General features: G+C 41.5%; 1 protein-coding gene across 1 annotated transcript; it reads left to right on the forward strand.

Moving 5' to 3' along the window:
* The first annotated feature begins 105 nt into the window (after positions 1 to 105).
* opn1sw2 (opsin 1 (cone pigments), short-wave-sensitive 2) lies at positions 106 to 15,508 on the forward strand. Its single transcript, XM_081358361.1, has 8 exons — positions 106 to 236; positions 486 to 887; positions 6,451 to 6,509; positions 13,062 to 13,713; positions 13,826 to 13,994; positions 14,158 to 14,323; positions 14,830 to 15,069; positions 15,188 to 15,508. Exons 4-8 carry the CDS (start codon positions 13,335 to 13,337, stop codon positions 15,293 to 15,295), a joined length of 1,062 nt encoding a protein of 353 aa, XP_081214487.1. The 5' UTR covers positions 106 to 236; positions 486 to 887; positions 6,451 to 6,509; positions 13,062 to 13,334; the 3' UTR covers positions 15,296 to 15,508.
* Positions 15,509 to 15,720: the final 212 nt, after the last annotated feature.

A 15,720-nucleotide genomic window follows, 5' to 3' on the forward strand; every position in this document is an offset into this window, starting at 1 on the left:
TGACGATATGTGTTTATCAAGTTTAGAAAATTAAAATATGTTTTGTAATATGAAATATTACACCACCCACTAGGAGGAGGAGCCCGGTTTTAAAGTACCATTTTCACACAGTGTTCGATATCAATAAGGATGGTGGACATAACATTTTTAAAATATGTATTAAAAAACAATTAAATTCAATTGTTCATGTTAAAGTTTTTTTATTTATAATATACACTACCATTCAAAAGTTTGAGGTTGGTACGGTTTTATAATATTTTGTAAAGCTGTCTCTTGCTCACCAAGGCTGCATTTATTTGATTGAAAAATACTGTAAAAACAGTAATATGGTGAAATATCATTACAATTTAAAATAGTTTTCTTTTTTAATGTATTTTAAAATGTAATTTATTCCTGTGATTGCCAAGCTGAATTTTCAGCATCATTACTAAGTCTTCAGTGTCACATGATCATTCAGAAATCATTCTTGCTGATTTGGGACTTAGGCGGAGTTGGTGCGCTCGAGGACCAAGGTGGATCCGGAGGGAGCGGAGCCAGCCCGCTGGAGCTGAAGGGGTGGGGAGATGCAGCGGCGCAGGCAGGGTGACAGCTGACCAAAGTGGAGCCGGAGGGACGATGGAGCCTGGTGGAGCCGCAAGGCTGAGGGTCTCTGGTGGTGCCGAGGGTGGGAGGAGCCAAGGCGATGCCGACAGGTTGACAGGTCGAGGGGGAGCAAAGGGATCAGAGGCCAGAGGCGGAGACAAGGGATTCTCTTGCTATAGGTGCAGCTGGAGAGTGCACGACCTGAGGCTTGACCACATCGCGAGGTGTTACAGGCGTTACAGACGAAGGGCTGCAGGCATTCAGCTGAGGCGAGGCTGGAGGACTGGCTGAGCTCTGCGGTGAAGGTGAGAGAGGAAAGCTGGATGGGATCAATGACGTTAATTTTTAGCTCATATAGTTCATCGACACCGTTTTCAAGCTGGACCAGACCAGCAGCAATGAAGACCCTGACGATGATGAAATCGATAATTCAGCGTTGGGTTGAGTGGGAAGCAGTATCTGAATGCAGGTCTATTAGCCAGTCCTCCGTGTCTAGTTCCACCAGGGTTCCCTCTGTCACGGTGGTTGCCGGCTCACACCCCTGGTCAGACTTACATTTAGGCGTCGGGGCGATGGTTGGCGCTGTCGACACAGGCTCTATACTCACGGAGGGCGGAAGCTCTCCGTCTGTGAGGGGCTCGGGCGAATTCTCTAGGGTGGTGGTGGGCTGGGCTCTGGGTCTGTTTTGTAGAGATAAAGAACTGAATGACAAGCAGCTCCTGCGAGAACATTCAGTGTCCATAGAAACTAATGAGTGGAAGGAAACTGTACAAAGGAACACATGTGAAAATAACAAACTAAAAGTCCATGAAAATGAAACTAACTAAACAGAACCGTGACATTGTGAGTGTGATCGCGTTAGATGGTAATCAAAACCAAACAGATGTTTTGTTAGTTTTTGGCAGAGTTTCCTAAGCATGAGCTGTAAAGTCACAGTGGGCGGGGAGCAGCGGCTCATTTGCATTTAAAGATACATGCACGAAAACAGCATGTTTTTGCTTAAACTCAAAAATGAAGGTATTCTCATTTTTATATAATAGAAAGGTATTTTGAGCTGAAACTTCAGACATAATCTGGGCACACCTGAGACTTATATTACATCTTGTAAAAAGGGGCATATAAGATAAAAAAAAAATACATTTAAATTATTTAACAGTTAAAATGTTAATGTTAAATTTTAAATAACCACATTTTTAATATTTGAGTGCCAGTAGTCAGAGTGCCAGAGAGCAGCAAATCAGCATATTAGAATGATTTCTTAAGGATCATGTGACACTGTCACGGGAAGTCAAAAGGTGAAGCGAGGATTCAAGTGCAGGAAAGGAAAATTTTAATGAATAACAAACAAAACAGACTAAAAACCAAAACTCCCTCGTGGGGGAAAAACAAGGCAGGCAAACACTCAAAACATAACACAGGGGGAAACAGAGACAACGATCCACACAGACTGCAAACAAGAGGGAACTAATAAAGGGAAACTAATCAGGGGGAACAGGTGGGAGAACTCAAACAATAATCAGATAACAAGTAGGGCGGGGCTAACAATAACACAAGCACATGGCTCAACATAACAGACACCCAAGTGCAGAACAAGACAGGACAGACATGTGACATAACCCCCTCCTTAAGGAGTGGCTTCCAGACACTCCACTAGAACGGGGGGGACAGACCAGGGCGGGACGGAGGGGACAGACCAGGGCGGGACGGGAGAAACAGACCAGGGCGGGACGGGAGAAACAAACTGTCCCTCGGGCGGCCAGGGTGGAGCAGATTGTCCATCGGGCGGCCAGGGCGGAGACTTTCCCTCGGGCGGCCAGGGCGGAGACTTTCCCTCGGGCGGCCAGGGCGGAGACTTTCCCTCGGGCGGCCAGGGCGGAGACTTTCCCTCGGGCGGCCAGGGCGGAGACTCTCCTTCGGGTGGCCAGGGCGGAGACTTTCCCTCGGGCGGCCAGGGCGGAGACTTTCCCTCGGGCGGCCAGGGCGGAGACTTTCCCTCGGGCGGCCAGGGCGGAGAAGACCCCTCGGGCGGCCACGGTGGTGAAGACCCCTCGGGCGGCCACGGCGGAGAAGACCCCTCGGGCGGCCAGGGCGGTGAAGACCCCTCGGGCGGCCAGGGCGGAGAAGACCCCTCGGGCGGCCAGGGCGGAGAAGACCCCTCGGGCGGCCAGGGCGGAGAAGACCCCTCGGGCGGCCACGGCGCAGGAACTGGAACAAACACCACCGGCTCAGGCACTGGGACTGGCACCACCGGCTCAGGCCCTGGAACTGGCACCACCGGCTCAGGCACTGGAATTGGCATCACCGGCTCAGGCACTGGAACTAGTCCCACCGGCTCCGACTCAGACACCACCGGCCCAGGAACGGACATAGACACAAGAACAGGCACCAGAACCGGCACAGGAACAGACACAGGCACTGGAACAGACACTGGAACAGACACTGGAACAGACACTGGAACAGACACTGGAACAGACACTGGAACAGACACTGGAACAGACACTGGAACAGACACTGACTCCTGTTCAGGAACAGACACTGGAACAGACACTGGCTCCGGCTCAGGAACAGACACTGGCTCCGGCTCAGGAACAGACACTGGCTCCGGCTCAGGAACAGACACTGGCTCCGGCTCAGGAACAGACACTGGCTCCGGCTCAGGAACAGACACTGGCTCCGGCTCAGGAACAGACACTGGCTCCGGCTCAGGAACAGACACTGGCTCCGGCTCAGGAACAGACACTGGCTCCGGCTCAGGAACAGACACTGGCTCCGGCTCAGGAACAGACACTGGCTCCGGCTCAGGAACAGACACTGGCTCCGGCTCAGGAACAGACACTGGCTCCGGCTCAGGAACAGACACTGGCTCCGGCTCAGGAACAGACACTGGCTCCGGCTCAGGAACAGACACTGGCTCCGGCTCAGGAACAGACACTGGCTCCGGCTCAGGAACAGACACCACCGGCTCAAGTGTGTGTGTAGCCCACACACACCACATGGCTGTGGCCATAATGGCCAGTGTCGCGGTCACTGAGGGCTCAGGCTCAGGAACAGACACCACCGGCCCAGACACAGGCTCGACGGCGGCCATCTTGTCCGAAGACCCAGTCTTGGTAGTGACCTTCTTGTCCGAAGACACAGGCTCTACAGGCGTAACGTGAACAGGTTCAGTGGTGGCCATCTTGTCCGAAGACACAGGCTCAGCAGACGTGACGGGAACACTCTCAGCGGCGACCATCTTGTCCGAAGACACAGGCTCGACAGGCGTAACGTGAACAGGTTCAGTGGTGGCCATCTTGTCCGAAGACACAGGCTTGGCAGACGTGACGGGAACACTCTCGGCGGCGACCGTCTTGTCCGAAGACACAGGCTCGACAGGCGTAACGTGAACAGGTTCAGCGGTGGCCATCTTGTCCGAAGACACAGGCTCAGCCGATGTGACGGGAACACCCTCGGCGGCGGCCATCCTGTCCGAAGACACCGGCTCGGCAGACTTGACATGAACAGTCTCTGACTGGGCAGACGTGACATGAACAGTCTCTGACTGGGCAGACGTGACGTGAACAGTCTCTGGCTGGGCAGCCGTGACGTGAACAGTCTCTGGCTGGGCAGACGTGACGTGAACAGTCTCTGGCTGGGCAGACGTGACGTGAACCGTCTCTGGCTGGGCAGACGTGACGTGAACCGTCTCTGGCTGGGCAGACGTGACGTGAACAGTCTCTGGCTGCACCACAACGGAATCCTCCGGGACATTGGGGAGGCCGGAGGTCTTCCTCCTCCTCCGCCGTCTTCGATGGTGAGGTGCAGGTTCAGGTCTGGACGGAATTAATGGTGGATGGAGCTCTGGGCTAGGCAGCGGCGATGCATTCTCTGGGCTGGGCAGCGGCGATGCATTCTCTGGGCTGGGCAGCGGCGATGCATTCTCTGGGCTGGGCAGCGGCGATGCATTCTCTGGGCTGGGCAGCGGCGATGCATTCTCTGGGCTGGGCAGCGGCGATGCATTCTCTGGGCTGGGCAGCGGCGATGCATTCTCTGGGCTGGGCAGCGGCGATGCATTCTCTGGGCTGGGCAGCGGCGATGCATTCTCTGGGCTGGGCAGCGGCGATGCATTCTCTGGGCTGGGCAGCGGCGATGCATTCTCTGGGCTGGGCAGCGGCGATGCATTCTCTGGGCTGGGCAGCGGCGATGCATTCTCTGGGCTGGGCAGCGGCGATGCAATCTCTGGGCTGGGCAGCGGCGATGCATTCTCTGGGCTGGGCAGCGGGGATGCAGGCGGGTCCGATGTATCCCACCGAGCACGATGGTAGAGATACTTAGTGAAACCCGGAAAGTCTAAAATTTCCAGCCCCTTCATCTCCCACTGAGGCAGGGGAGCATCCAAACAAATATTAAATGCGTCCTTAAGGACTATATCCCCAAGCCCGAGTCCCTCTGCTGCCGCGCTGAATCTCCGGGCGAAATCCTTCACCCCGGTCCCCTGCTGTCGGAGGGAAACCAAACTGCTGAGTCTCATGATTCGCTCCAGGTGAGGGCAGGAATCCTTCTGCTGAATTCTCATTCTGGTGGATCGTTCTGTCACGGGAAGTCAAAAGGTGAAGCGAGGATTCAAGTGCAGGAAAGGAAAATTTTAATGAATAACAAACAAAACAGACTAAAAACCAAAACTCCCTCGTGGGGGAAAAACAAGGCAGGCAAACACTCAAAACATAACACAGGGGGAAACAGAGACAACGATCCACACAGACTGCAAACAAGAGGGAACTAATAAAGGGAAACTAATCAGGGGGAACAGGTGGGAGAACTCAAACAATAATCAGATAACAAGTAGGGCGGGGCTAACAATAACACAAGCACATGGCTCAACATAACAGACACCCAAGTGCAGAACAAGACAGGACAGACATGTGACAGACACTGCTGAAAATTCAGCTTTGCCATCACAGGAATAAATTACATTTAAAAAATATATTTGAATAGAAAACAGTTATTTTAAATTGTAATAGTACTACTAACTTTTTACAGATTGCACAGATTTTTTCACCCTACAAATATGCAAATATTTTATGATTTATTGGTATTTAAACTTTATTTCAACTGTTGCAAAGAGGGACTTGTCGTCAACTCAAATGAAGAATGACCCAGATGATTATTGGAATTAAATATAAGTTGTTTATTTATCCAAGAAATTATTTATTCGTCATTTGTTTGTTCTATTTGGTTAGACATCTGATTGCAATTTACATGTGAAATTGTGTCATTTAATCTTTTAGATTAAAATCTACCAAAATTTTGATCTAACTTGTGACAAGATTTATTTAATTTTCAAATATTTAATTTTCATTAAACAACAGTGAATTAATTTGACCATTTAACTACAGTAGTAAGTAAAAAAAAAAAAATTACAACCCAGCATTGTCTAGTTCTTAGTTCTTTCTGTCTTTCAAGCTAGATGGCAGTGTAGCATCTCTCAGTTTTCCTGCAATGCACCTGGTCTATCATCACAACAAGAGTATCTATAGTTTTAAGACACAATGTGTCTGTAAGGTTGTAAGGCCTCTTCCTCATTAACATTTTCCTGGAATGTTTATTCACTGAAATAAATAAATAATAAATACATTTATTCAAAAAAAAAAAAATACTTTGTTGTTGGCACAGCTTTACAGGCAATCAGAAAAGATAATCATTATTAATAGAAATTGCAGACATTGATGTTGGCAAATGTGCTGACAGTTTGTGTTGATATGTCTTCTGAAACTAGAACATGTGACATTATTATTATTTCTCCCCTTTTACTCTCCATGCAATTGTATTGCTGTATGGGTTAACAATTACTTTACATTAATTGAGATTTGGGTTTTATCTTTCCTACAGGTGGCTGTGGAATCCAACGCATCTAAATACAGACCTTTTCACAAATGATCCATCAAAAGGTCAGCAATAAGCTTAAATTGAAAGTATACATTATATCCCTGTACAAATGAAAAACATTTTTATGGACCCAGATTAAGCACAAAGTCTTTGCATTTCTTAAGGTTGCATTGCAACCTTGTAGATATCTTACAAAGAGGCTTGTGATTATTAACTTTATGTTAGCCTCCTCCTTCTTCTGGACTTGTTGTTTTGTCAACTGTTAATCACTATGACCCTTCAGTCTGTCTTTGACCTGATCCATTTCACTAAAATCCATTACACAAGTGATGGAAAATTCTGTTTGTCAGGATGTGAATTTTAGTATCAATGTATGTTATGTCATGCCAGTGGTAAATTGATTCATTTTTCTTTTAATCTGAGCAAAGCAGAGCTAAATCGGTCTGCCACAGGACAGACCATAATCTAAGAAACCAGTCAAAACAAAATTTTGAAAGCTTAATGAAAATGGAATTGGGGCAAATATATTGCTTTTATGAAAGCTTCTATTTGCATACAGTATACGTTTGGATACACAATAACACTTTATATTAACTTTAACAAACATTATATAATGCTTAACAGATCATTAGTTAATATATATTCACACTGCTAGAAATATGAGATAATGTTGATTGATTAACATATAATTATTTAATGTCAATTGAAATGCTTACAAATGTCATAACTCCCAATTCATATGATCATGCACTTTAAGAAAAATTACAAGTGATTTTTACAGATGGTTTACAAAGTTTAAGCTGCATTAATAAATCATTAACACAATTATATATTCTTAACGGATCATTAGTTAATATATATTCAATATATATATATATTCAAATATATATATATATTTATATTCAAATAGCTATGAGATAATATGCTTGTTGATATTTAAATAATATTTTTAAATAATATTTTTAAAGATTACATAATGATTAACAAATTGTTATTTAAAGAAAACAAAATGCAAACAAATCGAAATAAAGGTCAATTAATTTATTACCTAACATGCACTTGTTTATATTTACAAATGTTGTGGAAAAATAATTAGGTAATTTAATTAGTCATTTTAACTTCGCTATTCATGTTAACATATTTCTCGTTAACTTATAACCACATCTGTAAAGGTCATAGGCCTAAATTTGGTCTTCGTTTGTTGTGTTTAATATTGTTCACAAATCATTTGTTAGTTATTTGTTCATGTTTTTGCAGTGCACAATCTAAAGTTAAAACTATTCATTATTTGTAAATGTTTATAAACGTTTTGTCATTTAGTACAATTATGGGCAGTCATCTCAGTGGCAAAAGTGTACATGATTTGTAAATGTTAACTGTTAATCATTCACCTTTATGGGCACTGGACTTTTAAAAACGTTTGTGTAAATGGTGGTTAGTTAAGTTTAGCAAAATGCTTTCTAAAGACTTAACAACACCACATAATTGTAAATTGAGTGCAAAACATGTTTTCATTGCCTCAACACTTATAGCTGCTATGGGCCAGATTTACTAAACAGGGCCAATTGAGAGCGCAGTTCCAAAAAAAGCGCTGATGTTTGATTTTTTGGCCAGTAAATAATGGTGCAAATAGTAAATCACCTTACATGATTCATTCAAATACTCTCCTCCTCATAACAGCAGCCATATCACCCTGTAGCCCAAGACTGGTTGCCCACTGAAGCTAAGCAGGGCTGAGCCTGGTTATTACCTGGATGGGAGACCTCCTGAGAAAACCAGGTTGCTGCTGGAAGAGGTGTTAGTTAGGCCAGCATAGGGTGCTCACCCTGTGGTTTGTGTGGGTCCTAATGATCGGGACACTACTGTCAAAGAGCACCGTCCTTTGGATGAGACGTTAAACCGAGGTCCTTAAAAAATATGGTCATTAAAAATATGTCCTTCGAAAAAGAGTAGGGGATTAATGGTCTCTATCCATCATGGCCTCATCCCCATATACTAATTGGCTTCATCACTGTCTCCTCTCCACCAGTAAGCTGGTGTGTGGTGGGCGTTCTGGCGCAATATGGCTGCCGTCGCATCATCCAGGTGGATGCTGCACATTGGTGGTGGTTGAGGATATTCCCCATTCTATGTAAAGCGCTTTGAATACCTAGAAAAGCGCTATATAAATGTAACAAATTATTATTATTATTACAAATGCAATAAGGTCAGCTCATACTTTAAAGTGGGACCAGTCGTTCATGTTCTGTTGAGCATCCAGATCACTCAGCAAACGCCTTTTTGCATTTGTACATTTCTAAACATTAAAAAAAGTGCATTAGGTAATATATGAACTGAAGTTTAATGACATTTGTAGATTATCAAGAAATGCATGATAATAATTGAAAGTTTAATGATATTTGTATTTTTATTTATTTACATTATATAATGATCTCTTAACCAACAAACATGTAATAAGTTTATTAGTAAACATTAACAAAGCACATTATCTATGTGAATATATATATTAACCAATGATCTATTAAGCATTATAAAATGTTTGTTAATGATTTATTAATGAAAGTTATTATAAAGTGTTATAAAGTGCAACTACCAGAACAGTGAAATGAAGCACTGGTGTATGTGTTGATTAGATTAACTAATTAAGGCATCATGCAAGGTGCTTTAGCAGGCAGGCAGGTGCAGGCTGTGGCGTAAAGAGATGAAAACAATTAATCCTCTCTAAATGCTTACTTTTAACCAAAGTGATTTTGTAACTGCACTATTTTCAAGCCCAAGCATCAGTAAATTTCATATTTACATTCTTAAAAGAAGAGCCATTCATGTTAATTATTTGTATGTGTGTAACAATTTATAATGTCTTACCTTATTAACATTAAGTAAAATGATTGCATTTCATAATAGTTATCAACAATCGACTTAAATCATTATTATAGATACTCATATATTGCAAAGTTTGCAAAAACTGTTCCGAAGCAGAGCTGTGGTTTCAGTGTACTCTAGGATGTTCACTTTATAACGTTGATCAATAATAATTTTCCTTAATGACATTTCATTCAATTTATAATTGTTAACAGATCATATACAATAAATGCTAATATGCAGAACAGTACAACAGCAAATCTTCACTTGGGAGTATTTGCTTTTGTATTTGTTATTGTAGGCTACATTCACTTGTTTGTGTTAATCACTAAGACTGGTAAATATAAAACTATATAAACTGTCTGCAGGCATACTGACATAAACTCTGCGCTGAAACAGGTTAATAGGCCGGAGATAACTGTGACGCACTTAGATGTATCTTTACCTTAGGCACCCCTCTTATGGTCTACACTGACTGTGGTAGTTAAGAGCCTTAGCACAAGTCCAATAATTAGTCTTAAGCCACTAAACAGATCATTGTATGGGTCATATAAGTGAGGAAGACCAGAGATTAAAACAGAAGAGGAAGGAGGGGACAGAGCTTTGACCACTGAGGGTGACGGAATGGACAGATATAAAAAGAGGTCATCTGCAGTGATTTTGGTGATAAGAAAATGAGAACGATTTTAAGATAATGATATTTCTTTTGAATGTTAATACTTCAACCTGTGTGTGTCCCTTTCATACTTTGAGTTCCTGCTACTCTTGTAAAGCAAAGTGTCCAAGATCCTGATATACTTACCAGATGAGTTTTGAGAAAGCTTATGTGACGAAATGAGTATAACATAAAATACCTCAATGATAGTGGTGTTGGATGTTTTGTTCTGTCACCTTACCTTTTCAGCATGGTTGTATGGGAAATCTGCTGTTTGTTTTTCAGTGAAAGATTAGCTTAGAGGAGTATTATGGAGCATTATAAGCCGGAAGACTTTCATTTAAATCCTACTTTGCTCATGCAGTGACTTTTCACGGGATGACACAATGAACCCTTTTCACATTTCCGGGGTTTTCAGAAGTGAAAGTAGTTGGGTACAGTGGTGAATGGGAGACAACAACAAATATCATTTTTGCATTCCCATTTGCTCCAATAGCAAAAAACAAAACAAAAAACAAAATCCATGATAGCATTTCTACAACTTTAAAAGAGGGAAAATTGGTTGATTACGACAAGTGATTGATTGATTAATTGAGAGATTGATTACGTTGGTCAAAAAAAAGATGTCAAATTTGCCATCACACCTTCAGCTGTTGTAGAAGCAAAGTATAAAGTTATAAATGTGTATTAATAAAAAAGAAAAGAAAAACGTTATAGTTTTGCGGTTGATAAATCTGAAAAAGTGTTATCACAGTCTGTAAAAGGGTTCATGTGACTGTGCCTGTGCTTGATTAATTGTTTTAAATATATTTTTCAAAATATGTATAAATAACAAATATTATTAAAATATTTATTGAATAATTCTGTTGTGACGTTGGAATAGGCAATTATGAACTAAACTCTAGTATTTGTCTATCTTAAAATATTTGGCTAGCTTTATAATGCCTGCCTTAAAATCCCCATGAAATCAAAATTGAAGTTGTTTGGCTTTTAGTATGAATATGTTAGTCTTACTGTTATCTATAAGCCCAAAACATTGGCAAAATTTGCATTTAGAAGATATGTGACCCTGGACCTTTTTGAAATTGAGATTTATACATCATTTTAAAGCTGAATAAATACGCTTTCCATTGATGTATTGTTGTATGATGTAGGACAATATCTGGCCGAGATACAACTGTTTGAAAATCTGGAAACTGAGGGTGCAAAACAATCAAAACATTGAGAAAATCACCTTTAAAGTTGTCCATTTATGTGCGCGATTGTGCTGCATTCACACACAAAAATAAATCTTTTATATATTTACGGTAGGAAATTTACTAAATAACTTCATGGAACATGATCTTTACTTAATATCCTAATGATATTTGGCATAAAAGAAAAATTTTGACCCATACAATGTATTGTTGGCTATTGCCACAAATACCCGTGCTACTTGTGACTGGTTTTCTGATCCAGGGTCACATTTAAGCATTCAAAATGTATGGTCTCTCACTTCTGCCAATATGGATCAATGATTTTGATGACATCACTCTGCACTTCAACTTCTCATCAGATGTTCTGTCCAATCAAATGCTCTCTAGAGTCTACAACGTCCCGCCCCCAAATAGATGTTGAAGCTGTGACTAAAATGGTCACTTGTTCACACATTTACTCCTTTCTACATTAATGGCATATTCACTAGGGGATAGGGAACATACATTTTAATAGGCTTTCCATCCATTGGGGCAAATTAAGTCGAGTTTCAAGTTAGTGTCACACGAACAGCACGAGCACATTGAATAATGCTGCACGTTTCAAGGCATTTCAGTGGGTCTTTAATTAACTCTTTTACCTGCCATCTGTAATACGGTTGGGGGCGCTGACACATCTTCTGAAAGAGTACAGAATATCTGGATCAAAACACAGGCGAAAAAGAAGCAGAAACAAGCAATATCATATGTAAGCAGATGCAAAATAACGCGATAATAAACATTGAACATATAAATCAAAACTGCCTAATGTTACCAAATGAAATGTCAACCAAGGCCGAGGATTAGGACGGTGCAAACATGGGGGCGGGGGGGGGGGGGGGGTACTCAATCTACCTACTCCATCTATGTTTTGATCACCATTATGAATCCGATCTGGATGCAGTCTTTTACAAAAACGCGATTTTCTCAGCTTTTTGCTCAAAATGTTGCTTTTTTTTTTTAACTTACGACATTCAAGTGTTGATAAAAAAAAATGCATTCAGCTAGAATAAAACTTTTAGTTTTTTTAAGCAGAGGATCTGTTCTTTCTCTTGATAGGCTATTGCATGTTCAGATATTCATATAACAAAATAATCTGGGGGCCATGAAAATTTTGTGAAAATGATCAAAAATTCTGGCGGTGGCTGGCAACTTTTTAAAGCAAAACTGTTTGCCACTGAATATCTCATTGGTGGAAGAACTACATGTAAACTCACTTTGTGACAATGTATTCATGGTGCTGTTGAACAAATTTATTTATTAGAATTTATTTACTTATTTACTATATGTTTGGTATAGTCTTAAATAAATATGTAATTCTATGCCTTGTTGTAACTTTTATTAAAACTAATGTGATTATTAACCTCATTATTATTTGTGCAATTATTTATTAATTGTTTTGGAGTTTAAAGTAGCTTAATGTCATTTGCTAACTCAAATTCATGATGATTTTACCTTTTGTCCATACAAGATGTTCATCACTAAGTTGTGAACATTTCACATCCAATAGTCCCTTTCTCGGCTCTGACACAAGAACCCATACAGACGAGTGTCAAGGACAATCCAGCTGTCAAGTATTTAAGGCTTTTCACAAAGGCCATGATTCCAGGCTCAAAGCTGGAGATAATACGATGGGAAGCAGATTAAAGAGGGGTTAACGAGTGATTAGCTGCTTTATCTGCTCTGGGCGGCAGATTAACTGCCATCTCTAACACAGAACCACAATACAGGGTGTAAGGGATGATCCGAATTAGCCAGGTTTTGGTGCTGGAAATGAGATTAAGTGAATTGTGTGTCTTGCACTGCACAAATGTAGTTTTGCATGTGTTGAATCTGTTTGTCATGTATTTGTGTGCCTGCACAAGAGCCTGTGTGTTTGGTAGATGACAACAAACCTCAAATCCTTCCATCAGGACCATTTGGGAGGAGCAAAATGGTATCTTTTGGATCCCTATAAAAGAGGGATCACTTGACAATAGTTTGAGGGAGCCTTCATCTGGTGTTCAACGAAGAGAGAATTTACATCGATACGGGTTGGACTCTTTTTGCGATGCTGCAGTAATCTACAGAAGGAAATAACACAATTGATTGAAGCTTTTAGGTGTTACAGCATTCTCGGTGGAGTGGTTGCCAGTTTGATGAAGATGAAGGCAGTACCCGAGTTTCAAGAGGACTTCTACATCCCCATCGCTTTAGATGTCAACAATATTTCTGCTTACAGTCCTTTCCTGGTCCCCCAGGACCACCTGGGTCACCATGGCGTATTCATGGCCATGGCTGCCTTTATGTTCATCCTTTTCGTCTTAGGGACTGCGATCAACGTCCTTACCATTGTTTGCACAATTCAATACAAGAAACTCAGATCTCACCTTAACTATATTCTTGTGAACCTTGCCGTTTCAAACCTGTGGGTGTCCGTTTTTGGTTCCTCTGTAGCATTCTACGCCTTCTGGCATAAGTACTTTATCTTCGGGCCGATAGGATGTATAATGGAGGGCTTCACTTCAACAATTGGAGGTATAATAGTTATAATATATATGTTATAGTTCACTGTAGTTAATAGATAAAGCATTCTGATTTGAGATGGTTTCACCAAACCCTTTTTCCATTTTTTTCTCTGTTGTTGCAGGAATGGTGAGTTTGTGGTCTCTTGCTGTGGTGGCACTTGAAAGGTGGCTGGTCATTTGCAAACCCCTTGGGAACTTTACCTTCAAGACCCATCATGCCATAATTGGCTGCATAATTCCTTGGTGTATTGCATGCTCAGCTGCATTCCCTCCACTGTTTGGATGGAGCCGGTAAGTCCCACTGCTCACACTGAGGAAGACACAATGCCAAAAATCAATGCCTAACACTTTTTCCCCACTCCTGTACAACTTGTTCAAGTCCCTGAGTGAAGTACTCTGATTGAATTGTGCAGAGTTGTCTATCCCATCAACCTCACTGAGATTTGTTTTACAGGTACATCCCTGAAGGTTTGCAGTGCTCTTGTGGACCTGACTGGTATACGACTAACAACAAATACAACAACGAATCCTATGTCATGTTTTTGTTCTGCTTCTGCTTTGCGGTTCCTTTCAGCACCATCGTGTTCTGTTATGGTCAGCTGCTCATCACGCTCAAATTAGTAAGTACAAATTTCATGCAAACATACAGTGTTGTAATTTAGACTTGATATTTCAAGTAATCTCATTTCCAGCACCAAAACCTGGCTAATTCGGATCATCCCTTTCACCCTGTAGTGTGGTTCTGAGATGGCAGTTAATATATATTATATACATATTAAAACCACAAAACCATATTATTTTACATATTAAGTTAATTCCTGTTCTTTATTTTGATCTGAAAACTAGATAGGAAAGTGAACATTCAAATGATAAAATTAAATTTTACACTTTTCTTGTTTTGAAGGTAAGCTTCACACTAACATTTTTACTTAGTTGGTCCAAATCCTAACACAACTGATAAAAATACGATTGATCATTTATTTATTTTTTACATAAATAAATGATAAATGTGTTTCATTGCTCTGCCACATTGGGATGCACATCCCTGTCCACTAGATGGAGACTATGAATGGGTTACTGTGGTCATGTTGCCCGTTGCTCTAAAATCCCTTATTTGTCCTACCAGGCAGCCAAAGCTCAAGCAGATTCAGCTTCGACCCAGAAGGCAGAGAAGGAGGTGACAAAGATGGTGGTGGTGATGGTGCTCGGCTTCTTGGTATGCTGGGGACCATATGCTTGCTTTGCTCTCTGGGTAATTTCCCACCGTGGTGAACCATTTGACCTGAGACTGGCAACCATACCATCCTGCCTTTGTAAAGCCTCTACAGTGTACAATCCTGTCATCTACGTCTTAATGAACAAACAGGTATAGTGTTATGTGTACATTTGGAGTTGTATTGTTGAAGTTTGTTCCCATAAGGCTACAGTACTACATAACTAATCACTTTAAATAATATGTGCTACTCATTTCTTTTGAAACCCAGTTCCGTTCCTGTATGATGAAGATGGTCTGTGGCAAGAATATTGAGGAAGATGAGGCTTCTTCTTCATCTCAGGTCACCCAGGTCTCCTCTGTTGCACCAGAGAAATAAACCCATTCTTAATGTAACCTCATCCTGCGGACAGAACCACTCTGCTGCATGGCAGTGAAATCTTTTTTTTTTTCAATGATTGTAAATAACAAACATAGACCCACTAGGAATTTTTGCTTTTAATGTCAACATTTTTGTAACTTGGTCTTGGATTGCTGAACAAGTAGAATGAGTAGAAGTTCATTGTTATCATTAAAAATGTACAATAAATGCAAAGAAAGAAAGAAAGAATTGTGGTGGTAAATTTATCAGTTCAAGAATTGTGACATACAAGTTTATATGAATGATATTACATTAGTCTTATTTCTTCCTGTTTTAAATGGACTGTTGTAGTGAGCACACCATTTTACAACAACTAACACATGAAAACAGAGAAGTATCTCATATCTGATTGTAATCAAGTCCGTAACCCTTCAGTTATGAGT

This window comes from Scardinius erythrophthalmus (genome assembly GCF_964197995.2).
Source record: "Scardinius erythrophthalmus genome assembly, chromosome: 25".
Taxonomy (NCBI): domain Eukaryota; kingdom Metazoa; phylum Chordata; class Actinopteri; order Cypriniformes; family Leuciscidae; genus Scardinius; species Scardinius erythrophthalmus.

Coding starts and splice junctions, on each gene's coding strand:
- opn1sw2 (XM_081358361.1), top strand. CDS start 13,335: ATGAAGATGAAGGCAGTACCCGAGTTTCAAGAGGACTTCTACATCCCC. Junction 13,995..14,157: donor CCACTGTTTGGATGGAGCCG/GTAAGTCCCACT, acceptor TTTGTTTTACAG/GTACATCCCTGAAGGTTTGC. Junction 14,324..14,829: donor TGCTCATCACGCTCAAATTA/GTAAGTACAAAT, acceptor TTGTCCTACCAG/GCAGCCAAAGCTCAAGCAGA.